Source organism: Dunckerocampus dactyliophorus, chromosome 1, assembly GCF_027744805.1.
Source record: "Dunckerocampus dactyliophorus isolate RoL2022-P2 chromosome 1, RoL_Ddac_1.1, whole genome shotgun sequence".
Lineage (NCBI taxonomy): Eukaryota > Metazoa > Chordata > Actinopteri > Syngnathiformes > Syngnathidae > Dunckerocampus > Dunckerocampus dactyliophorus.
Window position 1 is genome coordinate 9,200,001 of NC_072819.1, and position 24,828 is coordinate 9,224,828.

General features: G+C 39.7%; 3 protein-coding genes across 4 annotated transcripts in view; 2 read left to right on the forward strand and 1 right to left on the reverse strand.

Annotated features, from left to right (window-relative positions):
* LOC129180223 (bone morphogenetic protein receptor type-2-like) overlaps positions 1-368 on the forward strand; it is a 46,366-nt gene extending 45,998 nt beyond the window's left edge. The window contains exon 13 of the mRNA XM_054774465.1: positions 1-368. This exon is cut by the window's left edge and continues 1,212 nt beyond it. The gene's annotated coding sequence lies outside the window, so the exon portion shown is untranslated.
* A 6,048-nt stretch (positions 369-6,416) lies between these two features.
* Positions 6,417-12,708, forward strand: fam117ba (family with sequence similarity 117 member Ba). Its single transcript, XM_054787464.1, has 6 exons — positions 6,417-6,569; positions 6,666-6,749; positions 6,830-6,943; positions 8,320-8,463; positions 9,696-10,036; positions 10,112-12,708. The coding sequence occupies exons 1-6, from the start codon at positions 6,549-6,551 to the stop codon at positions 10,335-10,337; spliced, it is 930 nt and encodes a 309-aa protein (XP_054643439.1). The 5' UTR covers positions 6,417-6,548; the 3' UTR covers positions 10,338-12,708.
* On the reverse strand, positions 12,469-24,697 carry ical1 (islet cell autoantigen 1-like). Of its 2 annotated transcripts, none has more exons than XM_054787451.1 (14): positions 24,326-24,697; positions 22,475-22,506; positions 21,305-21,458; positions 19,685-19,757; positions 17,901-18,024; positions 17,630-17,828; positions 16,833-16,958; positions 16,673-16,771; positions 16,518-16,600; positions 14,762-14,808; positions 14,623-14,655; positions 14,192-14,470; positions 14,009-14,104; positions 12,469-13,932 (listed from the first exon to the last, which is right to left on the reverse strand). In XM_054787451.1, the coding sequence occupies exons 2-14, from the start codon at positions 22,480-22,482 to the stop codon at positions 13,817-13,819; spliced, it is 1,437 nt and encodes a 478-aa protein (XP_054643426.1). In that variant the 5' UTR covers positions 22,483-22,506; positions 24,326-24,697; the 3' UTR covers positions 12,469-13,816. The 2 variants fall into 2 exon arrangements, with proteins under 2 accessions (XP_054643426.1, XP_054643419.1); XM_054787444.1 differs by lacking the exon at positions 24,326-24,697 and adding an exon at positions 23,130-23,284 and having other exon boundaries at positions 12,470-13,932.
* Between the last annotated feature and the right edge of the window lie 131 nt (positions 24,698-24,828).

Here is a 24,828-nt window from a genome sequence, read left to right on the forward strand (position 1 = left end):
CCAAAGCACGCTGAATATTATTTCTGCTCCTCCTGGTCACATTGCTTGATATTTCAATGGGTTGGTTGTGTTTGTGTGTTTCTTAATTTGCTTTGCTGGAGCCCAGTGCTGTACACTTCAACGCTTGTTCTCATTGTGTATTCTCTGTGCCACATCAGGACCGATTTTAAAATAAATCTCATTTATGTTTTTGTATTCTGTAATTTGTATGCAAGAAAAAGAAGAAACATTTATTTGCATAACTTTTATGGGATTCTGTGTTGCAGTCAATGGACATTGATAGCCTTTGATTCCATTGCTTCACGTTTGCTCAATAAAGTTTCTGTAAAAATTTCCAAGTTAGTATGGAAGAAATAAATCTCAATAAATGTATGAAATAACTTGCTTGGTTATTGTGGGCCTCCTTTTTATATTCTGAACTCCTGAATATATTTTTACGTGAGTTCAGCGTGATAAAGCCATTAAAAATGTCAATTTGCATTTTGGACACGTGAGGGCGACATTTCCCTTTTGTTATAAAAGCGTGTTTACTTCACTGCTCTCTGCTCTCGCGCCCTAGCAACTGCAGCATCAGCACGACGACAAGCGTCGGTGAGATACGTCAGCGTTCCTTTGACTGCGTCAAGTCAGCTAAGACTGACCGGAAACGCGCCGTCGGACGCCAAAGTAAAATCCATAATTTATGTACTGTTCTTCGCGGGCAAATACATGAGTCGCGTCTACTGTGCTGGCACGTATACAATCAAAATGTTGGTTTAGTATCATTAGATAGAATCTATTTGTAGTTTGGATTATGATTGGTCATATTTAACGTGCTGTACAGCGAGCAATATTGTGAAACCAACGGAAGTTGCATACATTGCTTGAGCCTTCACAGTGGTCCCACCGTCGTGCCAAGCGAAGCTAGCCGAGCATCACCGCCCTCTTATTTCTATCCCTTCTGTTTTCTCTGTCCCGCTGTTTATTTTCTGTTATTTCGCGACACCGTCCGTACTCAACCAGGCGCATAGAGTTCCTTCCCTCCCTCCCACATTCTCTTTCTTCGACCGCAAAGCGTTTTTCTTCGCTAGCCGCCTCAGTCGCGACAGAAAAACACCCGTCTATCCAACGACGCCTATTTTGACACCTCCTTGTCACCATTTGATCCGCATTTGCCTTCTTCCTTTTACGTGTGTTTTATACGTGTCGATGTAGAAGAAACAACCTTCCTCGGGTTTTTTTTTAGCATTTTAGGAGGCGGCAAGAATCAATCAGGCTGACGGGGAGCTCCCATGCTGCTTTGCGCACCTCGCGACAACAACGCACCTTAGCAGGTAAGTGACGACGGGGTTTCCTCATTTGTTGCATCAGTTAGTGCATGTACTGTAATTCTGCAATTCATCATCCTTGCCGTTTAAACCTATTTTTTCCGTGTGACGTCACTTTGCTGCATATCTGACCAGTTTGTAATATACTGTAAATCACTACTTTCAAACCCCACTTAGACTGTACAGTTAAGTGCGGTGGCCGACGTGGAAAATGACCCACACAAACACACACACAGACTTGTGAAACAACTGTATGAGGAAAATGCTGCAAGTTCACAGAACAAAGCCGGACCTTAGCCAGGCTACCAGGAAGTTAGCCAGACCTGAGGGATAAGGGACGCCCAGAAGAACCTTGGGAGAATAAAACGTTGTTAAAGGGACATGATGCAGCTGGCACAAGATTTATTTTTTTTCCAGCCAAAAAATATTGCAACACCACCACCATTTATATTACCAGTAGAGAACTGGGGTGTCCAAAGTGTGTCTCGGGGGCCATTTGCAGAAGCAGCTTTTGTTTTATTGGCTCACGGCACATTCTAGAAATAAAATTTTACAAGAAAACTAAAAAAACACAACAGCAAAATTGGAAAGTTATTTTACAAGAATAAAGTCAAATTATTAACAGAAACAAATTGCAAACAGAAACAAATGAACATGAGAAAAAGTCAGAATTTTACAAGAATAACATTGTCATATTATGAGGAAAAATAAGATCATTTCTGTAGCGTAAAGGTGAAATATTACAGAAAAAAAGTGCTCTTTAAAAAAAGTTGTAATATGAGAAGCAAACAAAACACAAATAAAGTTTTTTTGGAAAATTAAGTTGCGGAAAAAGATATAATACTGCAAGAACAAAGTCAAGATATTGTGGGAATAAAGGCATAATTATGAGAAGAAAAAGCAGAAATGGAGAAAAACAGCTGTAATTTTACGAGAATAAAGTCAAACTATTAAGAGGAAAAAATATGCGAATAAAGTGATAATTACAACAAGAAAGTTGAAATTGTTGGGAATTTTTAAAAAAACAACAGAAATGGAAAAAAACAGCTGTAACTTTACGAGAATCAATTTGTATTCTAAGAGAAAAAAGTGGCAATTTTATGAGAATAAACTCGTAATATTATGAGGAAAAATAATGCCTTTTTAGTAGCATAGAGTTGAAATATTAAAGAAAAGTATGTTTTATTTTCAAAGTTGTAATATGAGAAAAAAAACAAAAAAATAAAGTTGTAATTTTTGGAAAATTTCTTTGGGGAAAACTTTATAATTTAAAAGTTTAAATGTTGTTATTTTTTAAAAAAAAACAGCAAAAGTGGAAAAATCTGCAGTCATTTTACAAGAATAAAGTCAAAACATTACAAGAAAAAAATCTAATCTAATCTGATGTGAAAAAATGTTATTTTAGTAGCATAAAGTTGAACTTTTAGCGGAAAAAAAATATTTTTTTTAAAGTCGTAATATTATGGGAAACAAACAAAACAATGAATAAAGTTGTAATTTTGGGGGAAAATAAGGTTGCAATAAAAGTTAGAGAATGAAGTTAAAATATTATAGGAATAAAATCATTATTAGGAGAAGAAATTTTAACAGTAGAGAGTTGAAATTGTTGGGAAATTAAAAAAAACAGCAGTAGAAATGAGCTGTAATTTATAAGAATAATGTTACAATATGAAGAAAAAAAATCATACTCCAACGAGAATAAACCAATATTATTTGGTTTATATTTAGTAGCATAGAGTTGAAATATTAATTTATATTTGGAAGAAAAGGTGGGAATGTTATGGGAATAAAGTCAAATTACAGTAAGAACATTTACAGAGATTATTTAAAAAGAAAGTTGAAATATTTTGGGGAAGACAAAAAAACAATAGCAAAAAAAGAGGAAAAAAGATCAAAGAACGAAGTTCATTGTAATAATACGCTTTTCATCAAAAAGCTGAGATGCAGTTTTGCTTTACAGAATATCAACGTTTTCGATGTGTGGCCCTCGCTGGAAAAAGTTTGGACACCCCTGATTTAGAAAAACAAATGGAGCAAAAATTGTCACAATTTTTCACAATGAGGAATGACATTCATAAAAATGGTTGTAAATTGGTGTTCAGCCCAAATAAGATGATTGGTCACAGCTGGCTGGTATTGACATAGATGTCCGTATCGTTACTGGCCACAAAAGCAGTCTCTGAGGGGCGATCAACAATTTGACCAATTATGATAGGCTATACATTCAATGACAGCTCATGTTAGTAGCTAAACTTTGCCAAATTGCTATCACTCGCTGACAACAAACATAACTAATTCTGTGTTTGGAGCCTTTGGAGGTTGCAGCGTGTATGGCCACTGTAGTTAGGTGTCTTGCAGAACTTGTAGTTGTTCCCTTGCAACAGCGACATGTGCCGGGAAAGAAGACTTTTGCTGTTTTTTTTAAATTTTCCAAATGTTTCAACTTTCTTCTTAAGTAATCTTTATACATTTTCTTTTTGTAATATTTCCATAATATTTTAAGTTTTCCCCAATGTAATTTCCAAAAAGTTAAAATTGAATTTTCCAAAAAAGAACATTTTATTTTGTTTGCATTTTTTTCTGTTTTTTTAATTTTTATTTTCCAACTAATTCAACTTTCTTCTTGTAAATTTTCTTCTTGTAATTATGACTTTATTCCCATAATATTTTGACTTTATTTCCGTAATATTATAACATTTTTCCTCACCGTAATTTTCCAAAAATGACAACTTTATTTGGTTTAACTTCTTATATTATTATGAATTTTATTCAAAATATATCTTAATTTTTCATTAATATGTTAACTCTGTGCTCATAAAATGACATTATTTTTCCTCATAATATTATGAGTTAATTCAGGTAAAATTGCAAGGGTTTTTTTCGTGTTGGAGTACAGCTTTTTTTCTGTTATTATTTTTACTTTGTTCTCATAAAATTACAGCTGTTTTTTTCCATTTCTGCTGAGGTTTTTTTTTTTTTCAAAATTTCCCAACTACAGTCAAACCTGTCTTAGCGGCCACCTTTATAGAACAGCCACCTGCCTATAGCAGCCACTAAAAAATCCCCCGCAGCAAATTTACATGTTATAGACCCTGTGTATAGCAGTCACCTGTCTAATGCGGCCAGCGGCCACCCATTTTGTCTCCCTTGGTCAATATCTGACTGCATATAGCGGCCAAATTACCGACTCAAGTAGAAGCTTCATGCACAAAAAAGTTTCGTTTTTCAATCAATGAAGCCGTCGTGTGTAGACTTTAATTACTGAGTCCTAGCTCAGTCACAATCATTCACAAGATCCACACAAACTGTCAGTTGTTCCACATAAAACTTTACATCCACGCCAACATAAACACACTTCCCAACTCTCTCGAAACTCACAGCTAGCACTGAGCCTAGCTCTCCTGCTCGGGACGCCCACCATCACTTCCCGTCACTTCCCGATGAACTAAAGCTGTAATGACACTCTGCCATATAAAAAGTAAAATATTAAAAACAAGCGTAAGACATTACTAGCACAGCTTTGTTCTGTGGGTCGTGGATATATTCTATCAGTTATTATTAAGCCTCTAGCTTCCTTTTAGTAAGTAAAAACCTTGGCTATGATTGCACTACATTGTCATGTAGACCTACAAAGTACACTTGGAAGAACAAGAGGTGAATAAATGTATTGCAACTGATGTGAAACTGATGAGGGGTAGGATTAAATAAGCTTCGCTTCTTCCTACTTCTTTTTGGACATACAAAATTGTGAATTGTACTATGTGATGTGCTACTGTTTGACTCATATGCATGTTCAGAATGAATTAAAACCATGAACCATGATAATAACAAGCCTAGTAGTGCTGTACAACTTTTATCCGCAGTCCCACAGTGCCCTCTACTGGTCAACATTATTATTAATTCCCCAACCCCCACCTCCCCTTTTTAATTTTTTTTTTCCTCTACTGGTCAACATTCAAACTGGATGCCAACCTGTCTATAGAGGCCACCTGTCTATAGCGGCCACTTTTGCAGACTCCCTTTAGTGGCCGTTATAGACAAGTTTGACTGTATTTGAACTTTCTTCTTGTAAATTTTCTTCCTGTAATTATAACTTTATTCCCATAATATTTTGATTTTATTCTCATAACATTATAACTTTTTCCGTAACCTAATTTTCCATTCCTAACTTGATTCATTGTTTTGTTTTGGTAATTTTCCAAAAAATACAACTTAATTTTTTGTTTGTTTCTCATAATATTACAACTTTAAAAAAACATATTTTTCTTTAATTGACACTATTTTTTGACATAATATTGCAAGTTTATTCAGGTAAAATTACAGTTGTTTTCTCCATTTCTGCTGTTGTTTTTTAAATTTTCCAATTATTTCAATGGTTTTCTTCTAAAGTTAATTCTGGCACAATTCTGACTTTTTTGTTAGACTAAAACTTTTTTCTTTTAATATTTTGACTTTATTCTTGTATAATTATGGTTGATTTTTCCATTTTTTCTGTTTTGTTTTTTTGTTAAAGTATATTTTTAAAATGTGACGCACTTTGGACACCCCAGAACTATATCCAGTATTTATTTATGAATTGTTAGAGTTTTGCTGCAGTATTTATTTCTTCATTCATTCATCTTTAATATCACTTTACCTCCCTAAATCATTTTTTATATTATTCTTTCCATTCATTCTTATTTTATCATTCATTTAACCATTTTTATTTATTTTATCTTTATTTTTAACAACTTTTATTTTTTTTCTTTATCACCGCACAATTTATTTATCATATTTGCTTATTTTGTATTACTGTATTCATCTGTCGCTGCGCATTCTGTATATTTTCCTCTGCAGTAAACAGTATCAGTATGGGATTTGCTTGGTATCGGATGGACACTATAATTTTCAGTATCGCTCACTCCTCCCCCACCTTAAACTGTGCTCGAGGGAGGGTGGAGAGGAGAGAAGGGGCAGAGGGAGGGGGCGTGGGGTGGATTATCATCAATCTGGTAGCCGACCCAGACTCCATAAGACGGGCTGATCCTGTCTTGTTTACCATGTTGACACATGATGTGTTTACATTTCCAGGACAGCCTTCCTCCGCCTCCTCAGTGGCCTTAAACTCCCTCGTCCTCCTTCATTCTCCTGTCTGTCCCCCGCCATTGTGTCCAGCTGTGGCCGTCACAGGGTGCGACCGCTGGTGCTCACCTGCCAGGTCCTTGGCCTCAGGACGACTGCCAGCACCAGCAGCTTCCCTACATGAGGGACAAAGCCACGCAGGTGAGTGTTGTTGTCGTCGGGGATGTACGAAAGATCAAGTATTTTAATCGTGTGTGTGTGTGTGTGTGTGTGTGTGTGTGTGTGTATGTGTGTCAGACCCCCAGGGCCTGGGCAGATGAGAGGAGGCGGGGCTCCCACAAGCGTTCGGCCTCCTGCGGGAGCACCGACCAGCTCAAGGAGGTCACTACACCCTTCCTGTTTTTATTTCAACCAACACACTTTGAACACGGAGAAACATGCACTTGTCCAACATTTTTCAGATCGCGAAGCTGCGCCAGCAACTCCAGCGCAGCAAGCGGAGCAGTCGCCATCGGAGGGACAAAGAACGCAAGTCGCCCTTCAATGGCGGCAGCCACGCCATCATGCAGTCGCAGGTGCGCATCAGTGTGTGCGAGTGTCGCAGTAAATTGCATCCCCTGATGCCATTTTGAGGATGACGCTAATGGCCAGCAGGGGTCAGCCATGCGTCAAATTCATGCAACTTCTTGTGGCCTGATGCTTACGGTCCAGGACCACCAGCAAATGGCGAAAAGCTGTGATCAGTTGATAGGCCCATGAACGTGCTTTGACACACGGCTCCTCCAAACTCTCCTTCTCACTTGACGTTCTCATTTTCACGAAATGTCAGATCAACATTTGCAATAAAAGTGACTGTTATAATTGCTCAGCTCCAGAACCCTCTCATTCTCACTTCATGTGCCGTTGTTCACTCGTGACGAAATCCAGGTTTAAAGCCGTAAATATGCCTCACACACTTATTCAACGCATTTAAGGTATAAAATATGTAAGCACTCACCGCTAATGAATGATCACGTAAGGTGATCCATGAACAAATAGAACCAGGAGCCACAGCACGCAACTATGGTGCATTCATGGGCGGCTGAACAAAGTGTGATATCTCAGTGCTTGATGAAAATATTGGTGAAGTATAAAGACATAAACATGTACAAATTGTAGACTTCATAACAACAGGTACATGTATGCTGTAATTTATAAATCATTGCTGACTTATGGTGAATGAATGACTGAAAAAAAATTACATTTTCCATGTAATTTTTTACATGTACAAAAAAAATTACATCTTTTTTTACTTAAAAATCTGCTAATTGTAACAGTAACCTCTCGTTCATCATGGTTAATTGGTTCCAGGCCTGACCGTGATAAGTACATTTCTGCCAAGTAGGACTCCTTATATGTGTTACTTTCACAGTTTAAAAAACCCATTTACGACCTTCTAAATTATAAAATTAACATTAGAGCCCTCTAGGCGTGAAATAACACCCCTATAGTCACCTCCACTCCTATTACCCAATATAGTAGGCATAATAAGAGAAAATAAGACATAATATAGACGCACACACATTAGCATTGGGAGAGTTCCTTGTTTTTTTAGTTCACTTCCTGCTGTGCCTATTATCTCATCAATGTAACATTACTGACACCTAGTGACCAGTGTAGAATACTACATATCTCAACGCCTTTGTATGTGTCTTCTGAATGCCTTATATTTGTATTTTACTTCTTTTAACCATTTTTATGATTGAAAATGCTTCGTTTAGGAAAAAATTAATTTTGCAGTTACACACTACGGAAATGTGCAAATTGAGACACAGCCCCTGTCTTCAGGCTACGAAAGCCATGAATCAGCAGATATCCGCCATCGTGCAGACAAATCACGATTCCATGATTACTTTTTTTGCAGGTCGTATTGTAATCTTGCCATCGTATGCTTCGGGGTGTTTGTGTGCAGGCGCCCATTCCCAAAACCATTCTGATACCCATCCCGATAGCCAAGTCGTCTGCCCCTCGTTTCCGCAACAGCGTGGAGGGTCTCAACCAGGAGATCGAACGCATCATCATCCGAGACACCCCTGAGAAGGACGAGACCATTGTGGTGAGCGATGTCATGGATCACCGTGCACCAATCCGTAGTCACCTTCTTTTTTTTTTTTTTTTTTCAATTTTAACATTTCTGAAGCGTTTTTCCCAAACGTTTGGGGGAAGAAAATTGAAAAAAGCTTGTGGGCTTGCAGATTTTGCTTTCACACCAGCGGCCTTCGGTCTGTTTTAATCAAACTCTGGTTCCCGTTTCCTCTTGGTGCAGTTTTTTCCAGTTCGGTGTGAACACTTTAAGCCAATTCCGGTGCGGAACATTATCTGCTCCTAAACCATCTTAAGGCAGGGGTGTCGAAAGTGGGGCACAGGAGCCATTTGCGACCCGCAGCTTTTTTTTTTTTTTGCCTCGCTGCACATTCCAAAAATATTACTCCAAAAAAAACATGGGTGAAAAGTTTCAGTGTTGATACCGACCGAACCTTACCCTTAATCCCCAAACCTCTAAACCAGGGGCGTCCAAACTTATTTTGTAAAGCAACACATGTAGATATGCTAAGAAGTTATATAGTTCAAGAAAAAACTGCATCTCAGCTTTGTGATGTAGGTGAAAAAGACTATTATTAGCATCAACTACCCTCTTTGCTTCCCCCCCTCCCCCATTTTTGCTGTGGTTTTGTTTTTTTTTTCAAATATTTCTACTTTCTTCTTAAACAATCTTCGTACATTTTCTTTTCAGAATATTATGACTTTATTCACATGATATTTTGACTTTATTCCCATAATATTATAACTTTTTTCCCAACCTAATTTTCCAAAAATTACAACATTATTTAGTTTTGTTTTTTTATAGGTCTTTAATTGTGATTTTATTCCCAAAATATTGTTACTTTACTCTCTAACTTTTTCCGCAGCCTAATTTTCCAAAAATTACAAATTCATTTGTTGTTTTGTTGTTTTTTTCTTAATTATTTCAACGTTATGCTAGTAAAATTGTTATTTTTCGTCATAATATTACGCCAATATGCTTGTAAAATTACCACTTTTTCTCTCAACTTTTTTTTTTTAGCTTTCTTGTAACATTATGTTTTTACAATGTGCCAATAAAGCAACAGCTGCGGCCCACGAATGGCCCCCGGGCCGCTCTTTGGACAACCCTGCTCTAAGCTGTACAAGTTAGTTTCGTGTTCCGTATTTTATCAAATATTTTGTCGTTTTGATGATGCTTCTCGGTATCCTGTGAAAATTCCCGGACGTTCCAGTGAAGCTTGTTTGTTGTGGTTTGTGCGGCAGCCACAGGACGTCCCTGATGGGCACCGTGCGCCGCCGCCCATGCCCCCGCAGCGCAGCAGCAGCACCCGCAGCATCGACACGCAGACCCCCTCGGGGGCCGGTGGCCTGGGCGGTAGCCATAGCAACAGCAGCAGCCGCCCCGACTCCATCTCGCCATCCTACCTCACCGTCCTCAACGATGCGAGCGGCGGCGGCGGCGGCAGCCCCTTTGAGGAAAAAGAGCTGGGTCATTACTCGCCGCTGCCAAAGTACGCCGCTTCACCGCGGCCCAACAATAGCTACACTTTCAAGAGAGAACCTCCGGAGGGTTGCGAGAAAGTCAAAGTGTCTGAGGAGTCTCTGTATGTATAAAAACTTCTTATTTGTTTTTTTTTTCACCCAAAGCTGCAAAAATGAATCCTGTTTTTGTCTCCCAGGCCAAAAACTCTGCAAGAGATCCCCCCCTTCCTGTGTCCTGACCGCAACAAGGTCAACTTCATCCCCAACAGCGGTTCCGCCTTCTGCCTCGTCAGCATCCTCAAACCCCTGCTCCCCACCCCGGACCTTAACTTCCGCCCCGGGGTGGGCCTGCGTAGTCTGTCCCCGTCGCTGGTGCCTCTGTCCACCCAGCCCTGCCTCCTGGAGGAGCCCGAGAGCTTCTGATGAGGCCTTCCACGCAACTTTCAACACTTTTAAGCTCCTACAAAAAAAAAAACAACAAAAAAAACGGCCTTCAGCATGCAAGCTCTCTGATGTCTTTAGCCGCATCTCCATCGAGATGCTCTTTCTTCAAACGACGCTTCCCACTGCCTCACCCCCTCTGACAACACATTTCATTGCCATCTTTTTTATTCTTCTTAGTGTTTTTGGAAGGAAAAGGGCATAAAGACCTTGATTTCATCGTACGATACCATGACGCCTTTCCACAAGACATATCTTTTTTTTATATACATAAGTAGAAAAGATGCCTTCCACTACAGAAGGGCCAAGGTGCTGCCGGATTGTAGCAAAACTTGAAGGGGGGAAGAAAAAAAAAATGGTGCCTGATATTTTAGACCGCTTCGTTGAACAAATGTGATGTAGCGCCCATGGCGGGGCGAAGCTAACCAAATTCATTTATTTGTATTTGCTAATGCTAAGGAGTGCAAGCTAACACGTTTTGTCTGTGACAGGTCCCCCCCCCCCCCCCCCCCCCCAAACACCCCATTGCTTACTTGTGTCCACTGAGTCATCACGGATAGGCCAACTTCCTGTGTGGAGAGGCTCAAACAAAACTACCATGATTAAAACGTCTGTGTCTCAAATGGAATACTTCCGTCAGTGCACTTCAATAAGTATACTAAGAACACTTACTTTCTGACTGCGCAAATTTTAGTGTATTGCTGTCCCATACCCTGCGATTGGCGGGAGACCAGTCCAGGGTGTACCCCGCCTCCCACTCAGCTGGGATGGGCTCCAGCATGCCCTGGCGACCCTAATTAGGATCAGCGGCATAGAAAGTGAATGGATGGATAGTGCTGTCACTATGCAGGCGCACTTACCTTCTTTCTATTTTTTTATAATACATTGCAAGCGCTCTAATTCCGCCCCTTCCGCTATGTAGCCAAGATGGCGACTATTGAGCGTTGGAGAGTTGTGAACAGAAGAAGCAGCGAGTAAATATAGCGCAAAAAAGGGGCAGATTCATAGTCACTAGTTACTTTTCCCCAAAATGTAATTGAATTAGTAATGGAATGAGACTTTCATAAATGTAATTAGCTAGCAGGGAAATTAATTATTATATATTTTTTAATACCTTCAAGATTTAGCTTCGTAGTGTGGCGCGTGCCGTTTAGGTGTGTTTAATGACATTTCGTGACTTGCAGTTCTCTACCGAAGCGCTATGGGGAAGTGTTTTTCTTCGCGTTAGGAACCACAACTCTTAATGGCGACGAAGCGACTTTCAGATCGTCGATCAGTGCACAGTGCCATCCCACATTTCACTGTCAGTAACGGCTTATTAACGTGTAAAATACTAATGAATTAGATCACACGTAATTGGAAACCAATAACATATTGAAGTGTGAATACGGAAGTATTCCAGTTAAGACAGCCGAGGTGTGAATACGGAAGCGCACTCATTGCGACGCCGTCCGTGAAAGCTGCGTCTTCTGCCCCCTTGTGGCAATACCTGTCAAGACAGTTTAGGAAACGACCGTTAAACCCACCAAGCGGTTAATTTATAATGTTACGACACGACGTATAATGTTACATAGAAATAAAGATCACTCCAGCCAACCCCCCCATATATGTGCCATAGGAATGTACCTGGATGTAAATATAGATGCACCGTATTGTATCAGCTGACAAAAGACAATGTGAACAATTGTATCGTATTCCACCCACCACATCGATCCCCATCATTACCCCATGGCGCCGCTGAGTACTGTGAATTACATGTTATCATTATTGTGAATAGTAATGTATTAATTTATCAGAGAGGATGGAATCAAGAATAGATGACGTCATCCATCTCAGGTCGTAGTGAATAGAGTGCACCCCCACCCCATCCCCTCAAAAAAAACTATGCGTGTAGCCTCGCAGTCAACACCTATGATGGGAACCGGTACTTGACAAGCTGAAGGTGTTTGCTCAGCAATCAGATTTTTTTTTTATTGAAGAAAATCATTTCCCCCTTTTTTAATCAAGCAAGAAATACATTGTATTGTTCCAAACATGTGTCGTCTTTTAATATTCATCCTTTATTCTTGGAATGAATGAATGAATAGAAAGTCAGACAAACGTTACCGTTGTATGTTATAATTGTGCCACATTTAAACAACTTCTAGTACTCTTTTTAAGATGCCCAATAACAACAATTTGGCCATAAGCACAAAGCACCTGATAAACAAAGCTCATTTCAACAATACACTATTTCATATCAATATTGGTATCAATGCAATCCGCCATCTTTTCCGCTGTCGCGCAGCAACGCATCAACGCTGCGTGTGATTGGTCAACAGGAGGGTTCGACAACGCAACGTATGATTGGTCAAAATAGATTCAACAACGCCACGTGTGATAGGTAGCAATAGAGTTAACACGACGTATGTTTGGTCGAAATAGGATTTCACAACCCAACACGATTAGTCGAAAGTGGCATCAACAAAACGACGTAGCAAAAGTAATAACACGGCTTATGATTGGTCGAATAAGAGTGTACAAGGTGACGTTTGATTGGTAGTACTAGCGTCAACAAATGACGTGTACACAACGTGACATATGACCGGGCTCAGTGAATCTATAACACTAAGTATGATTGGACCAAAAATAAACTCCAAATATGTCCGCCACGAATTTCAATCACCAGAGCGTAACATTTGTGTGGCCGCTGACACAGTTTATCCATTTTTATTTGATAGAAATATTCCAGTCAAATGACTAAGTTTCAATTACGCGCACATAACACACAGCGTTTATTGTCTGCTTATCTAGTTTATTCCTTAGCAGATCCCCCACTTAGGTCAAATAAAATAAGTGAAATAAAACAGGTTGAAATTAGATGAATACATTCTACAAGGGTAAATAGTATACACAAAGTGACATTATTCCTTCAGTTGTACAACACCCGTAATGCTCAAGAGAGGAAAAGTGATGTCCTTGTATCACATACATGGAGATCAATAAAGTATCTATCTATCTGTAATAAAGTAAAATACAGTAGTAGTAATAGTAATCATAAATCATGATGAAGGAAATCAGGCACACGTGAAGACTTTATTTGCCATCTATCTTTCTTTGGCCTCTATTGCCTGATGCAACCGTCGTCTTCTTGCTATATCACATTTAAAAGTCTTGATGTCGTCTTGGTAGATATGTTTTCTAATGTAATAATGTAAGTGGTAGAATACATGATACATGATACATTTCTATTGCGTGTCAAAATCTCTGCATACTTAATTCACAGTACAGTATTTTCATTCCATTTCTAATCACGTGTAATTTAATACAAAAACTTAGTGGCATTGTAGTGCATAGTCCTGCAGAATGCCGAATGAAAGAAAAAAAAGCAGTGACGTGTGCAGTGTTAAGTCATTTTGTATGTGTGTGTTTAGATATCACATCATACACTGCGGGACACACACACGCACACATGAACGGCTTCAGGCGTTGAGCAGCTCGTCGGCAGAGCGTCCGATAGCATCGGGGTTGGAAAGTGGGTCCAGATCTGCGAAGAGGTTGAACCACGCAGACATATCTCTGGATCTACCTGCAGCAGCTACCGTGCAGGTGCAGATATTTTACAAATCAATAACAGCATGATCATAAGTATATTTGCTGAGTTTGCAGCTTACCACTGGCTGCAGAAGGTGGAGCCGGAGCAACTGATTGGCTCTGAGTGGCAGGAGGCTGAAGGGGCGGAACTTGGAACATAGGTGGCGTTGACCAGCCTGGTAAACAAAAAAAAAACAAAACAACACAAAAAAAAAGGTTGGAAAGGAAAAGCAGGGGGCTCCTTCCACCAACAGAAGGCTCACCTGTGGAACTCAGACTGTGGTCCAGCAGCTGGGAAGGCAGGAAGCCAGTAGGGGCAGGGGAGGCGCATGGGGCCTGGGGAGCGGTCTGAACCGGAGCAGGGACTGCAGGGACAGCGCTGCTGGCCTCAAAGAGCCCGAAAGCATCCTGCCACTCCTGGCTGAAGTCGTCGGCAGCGCCGGGAGGCGGGCTGAGCAGGTCTTTGAGGAATGCCATGTCACCCCGTTCACCTTCTTCATCCTCTGGCATCGGCCCCGTGCCAGTGGAGTCCCGCAAAACACCTTAGACATGTCATTTCTCGCTTTAGACTTTGCCTAAATCCCCTCACCCGACGTAGCCAAGATGTTGACTACTGAGGTCAACATTTTGGCCGTTCGATGCACTCAAAATACTAAGTGTAAGCACCGAAATGAGCGAACAGCCACACACTTACCACTGTCACCTTTTAGGCTGCTGGGGGCGGGGCCTGTGAAAAGGGACAATGAATGTATATTGGACACAATATGGTGACTGTAAAAGTATAATGTGGATTATTCAGGGATGAGTGTCATCCTGCAGAGTTGACCACATACCTTTGTCAACAGCACCGTCTGATGCTCCGTCATCCAAGCACACCAGACTAGGAAAATAAATATGTTCATTGATAACACAGGCTGTTTCGTGGTTGAATACGGCCTATTATTAGTTTTTCAAAAATGCATTTTTAAGCACATGGCATTTTTTGCCGAAATGAAGCATTTTTAGGCATAAAAATGGCTAAATAAAGTAAAATATAAGGCAAATATAAGGCATTCAGAAAATGAATTCAGACATTGTGATGATATGTAGTATCCTACACGGGTCACTAGGTGTCAGTAATGTTACTGTAATGTTGGTGAGACACACAAGCACCAGACTTGATCACAGGTTTGAATCTCACAGCAGGCACTATAATCCCTAACATGGACTACTGTTACAGCCGTAAGCCATGCCAACCTAAAACTCAACTCTGAACCCCGATGTCACTTCCTGTCCGCCCCTTGACTGAGCTCAGCGCCCTCAGCACAAGTCTTATTTATGTCTTATTTTCTCTTATTATATAATAGGAGTGCAAAGATGACTAAGGGTTTTATTTCATGTCTACAGGGCTCTAATAATGTTAAAAAGAACATACTTAGAAGGTTGTAAACAGATTTTCTATGCTCTATGAAAATATTCCATTTATAAATAAGGAATTCTCCTTCGTGGAAATTCACGTATCACGGTCGTCCATTATGTGTATACAGTCGTACCTCACCACATTGTGCTTTTTCACACTACATTAAATACATTAATAAAATATAGCTGTTTTGTGGTTGACTACGGCTTATTATTAGTCAAAAAGTTTAGGAAAATTGTACATATTTTTGTAATGAATGAATCATTCAAGCAAATGTCAACGGCTAAATTAACTATAATATAAATATAAAGGCATTCAGAAACCAAAACAAACGAGGAACTCTCCCAATGCTCATGCGTGAGTCCATATTGTCTTATTTTCTCTTATTATATCTACTATACTGGGAAAAGGAGTGTAAAAGTGACTATAGGGGTGTTATTCCATGTCCAGAGGGCTCTAATAAATGTTAAAAAACATATTTAGAAGGTCGTTAACAGGTTTTCTATGCTCCAACTATGAAAACATTCCATTTATAAATAAGGAATCCATCCATTTTCTACACCGCTTCTCCTCTTTAGGGTCGCGGGGTATGCTGGAGTCTATCCCAGCTGACTTCGGGCGACAGGCAGGGTACACCCTGTACTGGTCCCCAGCCAATCGCAGGGCACATATAGACAAACAACCATTCACACTCACATTCATAACTATGGACAATTTGGAGTCGCCAATTAACCTAACATGCATGTTTTTGGAATGTGGGAGGAAACCGGAATACCTGGAGAAAACCCACGCACACACGGGGAGAACATGCAAACTCCACACAAAAATGCCAAGGGAGAATCAAACCCAGGTCTTCCCGATCTCCAGACTCTTACTGTGTTGGCCAACATGCTAACCACTAGACCACCGTGCGGCCCATAAGGAATCCTACTTCATGAAAATTCACTCATCACATTCAGGTCTGGAACCAACTAACCGTGATAATTGAGAGATTACGGTAAACCATTCATGCCCATTATGTGTATACCGTATATACTGTACATTTCTGAACTATATGCACAGTATATCTTTGAGCCTGTATGTTTCATTTTGACCTTGTATCATTATAGAAAATCCCAAATAATTTCAAATTTCAAACGTACATTTGTGGGGTAAGTGTATTTTATGGGTAATTTAGTGTGGTTCTCCACCTGTCTATGTTGCTCTGCAGAACCTTCCCCTTGTCCTCTTCTTGCTGTGTTTCAGTCATTTGCTCCAAAGGGTCCCGCAGGTCCTGCCAGCATTTGGAGGAGTAATTAAAGCAAAGCTAGGAAACAGAACATGCGCACCCGCACAGTCTACCTACCTTGAGTGTAGTGAACTGGTATGGTATGTGTCCCTGAAATGCATCGTGGATGTCGGACAGGGCGTGGGCCGTCTTCTCCCAGAACTGCAGCAGGGTGGTCTGCACGGAGAGGAAACGTGTGTAAAATGTGTAAAGCGCGCTCAAAGACGGTTGGACTGACCTGGTAGTTGCAGAGCGAGTGTGACAGCATGTTGCAGCGGCTGGCACCCAGCATGTCCACCTTCTGGCACACGTCGTTCTTTAGCTTCTCAAACTCGCTCTTTGTCGCCCTCACCTGGCCTTGAACCTGCCAAGACAGCAACTCACGGTGTCAAGCAACGGAAATGATCACAATATATACATTCTGATTCTTCTGTCCACCACAGGTTGCTCCTCAGCCGACATTATTTGAAGTTAGTCCTTCCCCTTCTGCTATGTAGCCAAGATGGCGACTCTTGAGGGTGGTAAGTGCACTGTGTGAACACACTTATGCACTCCAAAGTCTTAAGTGTAAACTACCTTTCAAAAGTTTTCGAACACCCCAATTTTTCCAGTTATTCATTGAAATGAATAGCTTGAAATGATACAAAAGGTAAGTGTTGAAGTGCCAAAGGGAAAAAAAAAAGAAAAAAGAAAAAAAAAGGTAAGGTTCCCCAAAACTGAAAAATAATGTGCATTTCAGAATTATACAAAAATCCCTGTTTCAGGGACCAGAAAATAGCTGGTTCTGCAGAAATGGAGGTTGATCAAGCTTTGGCAGTTGGTGCAACTAATTCCTACAGGCGTTCCAAGTTCTGGAACACTTACTATCTCCTCTGTCTCAGTGTTCGGAACACACTATGGTACTATACCCTCGTGAACATCAGTTCAACAGCATTGTACTGGAGAAAGTCATTTGTTGCTACAAAAACAGCAGAAATTGCAGTGTTCTAAAACTTTTGACCAGTAGTGTAAGTATGGAAGTGCGCCGAGTGTTACCTTGCGGAACTTTTCCAGCTGTTTATAAGTGTCTGGGTCGAGTTCTTGAGAGATGTCTTTCATCCAGAGCAGCGCTCCTCTGTACTCTGTGCGAGCTTTCTCCATGCGTCCGACGGTCAGCAGCGTATCGGCGATGGCGCGCCGTCTGAAAGTTTCCACCTCCTGGTGTAAACGGTGCAGCGGCGGGCTGAGTGCCATCCTGCGGCACGGCAAACGCAAGTGTTTAGAACGCACTGTGGCGTGCGCTCATCTGCGCAGCAGCCTTCCTAACCTTTTCTTGGCAGAGGTGCACAGAGCCTTGCTGGTGGCGTCCATCATGTTGCCGGCCTTGGTGCGGTCTCGTTCAGCTTGGAAGCGCAAAAACAGGCCCAGCTCGTTCTCCTCCTGGGACAAACCTGAGGGGAAAAAACAGAGTGGTGGCTCTTGATGTCGTTTGTGTGAATGGTCTCATGGAAAGATATAATAAATATAAGCTGTGTACAGTGTTCCCTCGTTTATCGTGAGGGATAGGCTCCCAAAATACCTCGCAATAAGTGAAATCCGCAAAGTAGACAACTTAATTTTTGTACAATTATTATGTGTTTTAAGGCTGTAAAAGCCCTCACCATACACTTTTCTCAGACAGGCATTAACATTTTCTCAACATTTCTATCTTGGGTAAACAGTCTCAAAGTTCAAATTTCGTTGGACTTCTGTTTTTTATTACTCAGGCTGTCAAACCATCAACCTACTAGGTTGGACACAAGAAATTCTTAAGTGACTCGCAAGTATTTCACTCCTCTGACGGTGCGTCTTTGTCCTGGCGCTGTTCGGCTGTAGCGTTTTTGTATCCTTGTTAAAACATATTGCTCCTGTTGTCGTATTTTACTCCTCCTCGTCATCCTCCATGAACCGAAGATTCATTTACAGTATTTCATTATGGCGCCCTACAGCCACGTATCGCCTGCCTTCCTTCAGCACGTCCAAAAGTCCAACTTTTTGTGTGATGGCTGGCTTCCGCTGCCTTTTGGGTGCAGAATGTTTCGTCGACAATGTGGGTTTTGTCGGGGAGGAAACTTGCAACCATACAGCGCTCAGAGTCACACGTGGTTAGCTTCTTCTGATTCTCTATTGTTGACAGTATTGGCGGTTAGCAAGCAGCTCACACGGTCAGCTAGTTTGCTAGCCATAACCACAACAAGAGACAGAAAGGAGGAGATTGCATGACAATGGTCTACAGCCAATCAGGACGCAGAAGAACAATGGGCGGTGCAGATAAGAGAGAGAGAACAGAGACACCTAGTGCTAAAGCACAGAACTACAACACTCAATTTCCCACAATGACATTCTTCTTAAAGGGCCAGACTCGGCCTGTAACAACATTCATACGCTTTGCCGCTTTCCGCACTTTCCTGGGTCCGGTGTAAGTGAACGCTCATTTACAGATAACGCACACGTCACTGTGCATCTAAAATCGCTACAGTCAAACCTCGGTTTTTAAACGTCCCGGTTTTCGTATGATTCGGTGTTCCTGGTTATTTATCGTAAAATAACAACAAACTACAAAGTAACAAACTAGTCCGCTTGCCTGAGTTGCCGACTCACTGTATAACCCAACATGCGGCCAAACAAAGTTGTGAGTGACAGTAATTTGATAAAAGGTAAGAAACTTTGCTGTCTTCGCCAACAACAGTCTTAGAAAAAAAGAATTAAAAAAAAGGTAAAGTGATGTTAAATGTTCATTTATCCATTTCTTTCCTCATTTATAATTATTCTGTATAAAATACATTTTTGTTAACACATTTGGGTGTCTGGAATAGAATAATTAGATTTACATAATTTGCTATGGGAAAAATTGCTTTGGTTTTTGTATGCTTTGGTTTCCTTTGGACCTTCTGGAACAAATTTTCAGGTAAATGTGTTTAACTTTGTTTTGTTTTTTTTACACACTCCAATGGTGTGAAAATGTGTGTGTGTTTTTTTTTTAAATGACGCGTGCCCCTGCAGAAATAGCCTGAGTGTGAATCCTGATTTTTATTTCTTTTTACCCCCAGTGTTTTTGTGCAGGGGACTCACGTGTGATCCTAAGCTGGTACTTCTCGATCACTTTCAGCAACTCGGTGCAGGTGGACTGAACTGAACGAAAGAACTGTGGAAGACAAAATTAAACAAAAGTATTACGACAATTTACGACAGGGGTAGCCAACTTTTTCCACCAAGACCCACATAGTGAAAACAGTAAAGGATGCAAAGGTCACCTTGATATTTTGCTCTTTTTTCCAGTTTTTGCTGTTGTTGTTCTTATTTTCCAAATGTTTCAACTTTCTTAAATAATCTTTGTAAATTTTCTTTTGTAATAATTCCCATGATATACAGTAATAAGTTTTTCCCCATATCTAATTTCCAAAAGAGCATTTTTTGTTTTGTTTCTCATATTAGGAAGAATAAAAACACATAAAAATGTATTTAATATTTCAGCTCTATGCTACTAAAATGTTATTATTTTTCTCATATTCTCGTAACTTTCTTCTTCAATATTTAATGTTGTATATTTTCTTTGTAATATTATGACTTTTTTCCGATCATAAATGTTTTTCCCTCTAATCTAATTGTCCAAAAATTACAACTTAATTTTGTTTTGTCGTTTCCCATAATACAACTTTATAGAAATTTCATATTTTTTCCTCTTAACATTACAACTTTATTCTTGTAAAATTACAGCCGTTTTTGTCATTTCTGCCGTCTTTGCTTTCTTCTTGTACATTTTCTTCTCGTAATTATAACTTTATTGACATATTCTGACTTTATTCTCATAAGGGTTTTACATAAACTAATTTTCCAAAAATCACAACTTTATTCATTGTTTTTGTTTGTTTCTCATTAATTATTCTCAAATTAAGACTTTTAAAAAATTACGTCTTTCGACTTTATTTTAGAAGTATTACAACGTTATTCTTGTGAAATTGTCTTTTCTCTCTTAATATTTGAACAGTATTCTGGTAAAATGACAGATTTTTTAATTTTTATTATATTTTTAGAATGTGGAGTGGGCCAATAAAAAAAATGTTAAAAAGGTTTGGACAAAATGGCCCCCGGGCCGCACTTTGGACACCCCTGGTTTATAACCTACAGCAAGTTGGACACAAGATGACTGTGCTCCACTATTGTGTTTAACATTTAGCAACAATTCTCTACGTTTTTTTAATTCTACTTTGGCTGTTACATGAGAGAGAACCAACAAACTGAGGGCAGGGGGGAGCAGTGTGAGGCCACCCGAGCAAATGTAAAGTAACTGATTAACTACAAGTACAATAAACAGTGCGCCCTGCCTGTGGTGTTTCTATTTTGCTTGCAGATGAAATCCAGTTAGCCGATACGGGTCCAAATCTAATTTGAGCAACTTCTGGCGGAGCTCTGCTCGTTCACACAGAGCATGCTCTATCAGAGTGTTGCCATCAATAGAATAGGACGCATTTAAATAGAAAGGTAGAGCGCAGACCTCCACCAAGGAGTACGGATAAGTGAGAATTCAACTCTTTAGACAGGTTCAAGAATTTTGACTGAAGAAGTACATTTTTATAAATGTGGTCTCTATCAACCCAAAAGTGGGGACAACATAACACAGATATAGAAGTAGCAGAAATCTTTCATATACAACAAATGTCCTTTCTGCGATTTGGGGCGGTCTTGTCCAACCTCCAGCTTTGCGTCCAGATCGGCGTCTGAGGCCACCACGTACTCGTCCTCTTTTTTGCCAGTAGCTTTGATGAGGACTTGCTTGGTCTTCCAGAACTTCTTCTGCATGCGCGCCATTACTGAGCTGTCCTCACCGAGCAGGTCCCCGACAAACCTGAGGCAAGAGGAAAAGGTTGGAACCTTCTGTTGGACTTCTGTTTTTTATTACCCAGGCTGTCAAACCATTAACATCAGATTGTTCACAGACTCCACTGTCGATTAATCATGATTAATACCCAATTTATCTAAAAAAAATAAAAATAAAAAAGACACAAAAAGCCCACCACAAATACATTTGGACCACCAGATACATTCGCTTAGATTTAGTGCTACCTGTTTACCTTTGCCCATGAACACATTATAATGGGACTGTCGGTGCAGCTTGCCATTACATCTCCGTACAGTAGATGTCATTGTAACTCTGCTTAAGGCACCATATATGCATCCCATTAAAAAAAAACATTCTCTGACTGTCATGCACATTTTGGGCAATCAGAAGCCTGAAAAAAAATCTACTAATTGACCTGGTTGGGCATTATTACACATCAGTATCATGAAATTTTAGGTGAACAATGGCGTGTACATTATTTTTTTAATCAGCGCACACTTACACGGAGCCCTGGAAACTTCCTGAATGCCCCCAGCCCCACTCCCAATCGCCCCACGCAAGCTGGTCTACCACTGCACAAAATGAAACCAACGCCCATAAGTCAATAACGTCCATGTTTTGTTGTTAAATCCGTTTCGAAAACATGAGCTACTGTCGCACATTTCTTTCGACACCAACCAAAACGCTCAATGCACCCATCCACACACACAAACACTAAGCCGGAGGTTTCGAAAATCTCTACTCCAGCCGGAGTGATGCAAAAGTTTTTAAACACTAAAACGTGGACGAAAGGCCAAAACGCCTAGGAAAATATGCAATGTTGAAAGGTCTGTATTCATGCAGACATGGGCAATAATGCAAATCAGATGATTAGATCTCCCGCACAACTCGGCACCGCAGATAGATTGCAGTCCTCTGGGAAACACTCCAATTAACGGGTTAATTGTGAAGGCCCTACTAATTGCATCATATTGTTGGTGAATATGTCTTCTATTACAGTTGAATGCACAACGCTCACTTACCCTTCCATGATTGGATATCAGTCTTTCTCAGTCTGCAATGTAAAAGTAGACAATTAATTCATGGATATGTCCACAAATCCGGTTCTTGTGACAGACAGAAATAACCATTCACATTGACAATCTCACCATTTCTCCAGTAAACCTGACGTACATGTTTTTGGATAGTATGCAACAGAATGGTTTGTGAATTGCTGTATAATAAAGTATGCTGTAAAGGTGACACATTTTACCATAACGTCGGCTACATTGTCTTCTTTGTTACTGGGAAAGAAAACCGTCGTAGCCTCACGACGTACTCTCGCAGATATCAAATAAGTATATTCATATTTATCAATTAATTATAAATACATTGACGTAAAGAAGTAGTTGGCAGGTGCACAACAGCGCCTGCTAGTAGAGCACGAGAACAGCTGGCTGTCAAACAAACGCTGCTTCACCGACACTGGGCCAAAATAGTCCTTCCGACGTGGATACAAGAATAAAAAATATAGAAAGTAAAGGAACTACAACCACCTCGACATTTAATGATATCGGGAAATAGACTAATAGTTTTCGACGCCTGCCACAAAAGGAGCTGGTGGGCTAGCTCCCCCAGAAAGATAGCTATTTAGCTAGCTAGTTAGCGATATTGGGTGAATGTTTTTTTTTAACTTACCTTAAATACTACGTATCAGTCCTTATACGTGAGTCATGAGTCAAATTAAATCAAACGTTTCTCTATTAGTTTATGTTTGTCCCATAGTGCCAGCATCTATGTCAGCAGCAGGTAGCCTACTCTCGCGATATTCATTATAGCGTGAGTCAGAGAAACAGGATATGCAAAAATTAGCCGTGACGTTAGACACGGGGGACGCTGAGGTCACACCGAAGATCGTTTATTTTACAAAGCTGTGCCACGTTTACCCTCCTTCATATACAGTAGCTAGAGTACCGTTTGTATTAACTATACAGTATCAACTGAAAAATTCTACATTATGTAGTTTTACAATGTAATAGTTAAAACTGAAAAAAGTAGTAATAGTAAAAGCTTTTAATGGAATTACTCTGTACTAACAGAACTGACTCAATAAACACTAACCACGCAGATTGGTCCTCCTTTTTTGCATCTTTGAGCCCAACCTGTTGGACGTGGAAAAAGTCTATCGCCCGGTGTCTCCAATGGCAGTTGAAATTACAAGAAAAAAATATAATACTTAATAAAATCTTTCAACGTAATGCTCCAATTCTTGCAAAATATAAATGTCATGTTTTTGAAAATATAAATTAGAATGCAATCTTTATATGGCATCGCAGTTATTAGCATTCAAAATAATTCATACCATACCCTATACCCTTAACGTTTTCTGAGTAAAATTCTGCAATTTAGACGAAACCATTAAAAAAATGCCTACTCATGTTTTTTTATGGTTTATAATAGAATCACTCTTCAATGGCATATTAAAGGGTAAAGAAATAATGGGGGAGAAAAAAGAAATTGTTTGTAGATGACAAAGACACGGAATACAATAATACAAACAATAACAATAAAATATACTCTAAACTTAATTATTACCCTTGCAAAAAATTACATCTGTAATTGAAAAAAATTCACAAAGGTCACTTTCATCTGCTCAATAGCCTGCACACTAAGTAAACTATTATCAGAAATTGTAAAATAATAAGTGTATGATTTATATATTCATATTAGTATATTGTTTCTGGAATTGTTAGTTTGTTATGTCCATAAGCATTATTGTTATTGAATATTATGTTGATTAATAAAAACAAAATAAAATAAATAAAAATGAAAAAGTGTTGTCCCAAATTGATTGCTGTTGTGCACTTACGGGAAATGATTAATACAATATTTACCTGCGCCTTGTTGCTCATCAGTCACCATTATTTCAAGTTAGAACGTCCCCTTCTGCAACATAGCCAAGATGGCGACTCTAGACAGTAAGAAAAAGAAAAAAAAAAAAAAGAAAAAAAAATCGGTTGAAGGGTCTGGGTTTTTTTGGGGGTATTTTTGCATAGTGGCTCTCCATCATCTTTGATAGCAAGTCCAAGGCAAATCCAGGTACTCCTCGCACGCTTCTACTATGTTGTACGACTGTAAACTTGACATACAGTATAATGTTTTTTTTATGTGTACTGTTCTGTACACGGGTACTGACAGCGCACTGCATTTTGTATACTTCAAAGTGTGAACGCACTTGTGCACTCAAAATACCAAATGTGTAAGTACGGAAGTGCGCCAATTGAGACACAGCCTTGGTTTCCATCTCACTGCTAGCACAAAAAGGAAGTTTAGGATTAATTTAAACATCAATTATTGGGTTTTTTTGCATTTTTGTTTGAGATAAAAAAAAAACAAC

Coding starts and splice junctions, on each gene's coding strand:
- fam117ba (XM_054787464.1), top strand. CDS start 6,549: ATGAGGGACAAAGCCACGCAG. Junction 6,570..6,665: donor TGAGGGACAAAGCCACGCAG/GTGAGTGTTGTT, acceptor TATGTGTGTCAG/ACCCCCAGGGCCTGGGCAGA. Junction 6,750..6,829: donor GCACCGACCAGCTCAAGGAG/GTCACTACACCC, acceptor AACATTTTTCAG/ATCGCGAAGCTGCGCCAGCA.
- ical1 (XM_054787451.1), bottom strand. Junction 17,829..17,900: donor TGCACCTCTGCCAAGAAAAG/GTTAGGAAGGCT, acceptor GCCGTGCCGCAG/GATGGCACTCAGCCCGCCGC. Junction 14,471..14,622: donor CAGCCTAAAAGGTGACAGTG/GTAAGTGTGTGG, acceptor GACATGTCTAAG/GTGTTTTGCGGGACTCCACT.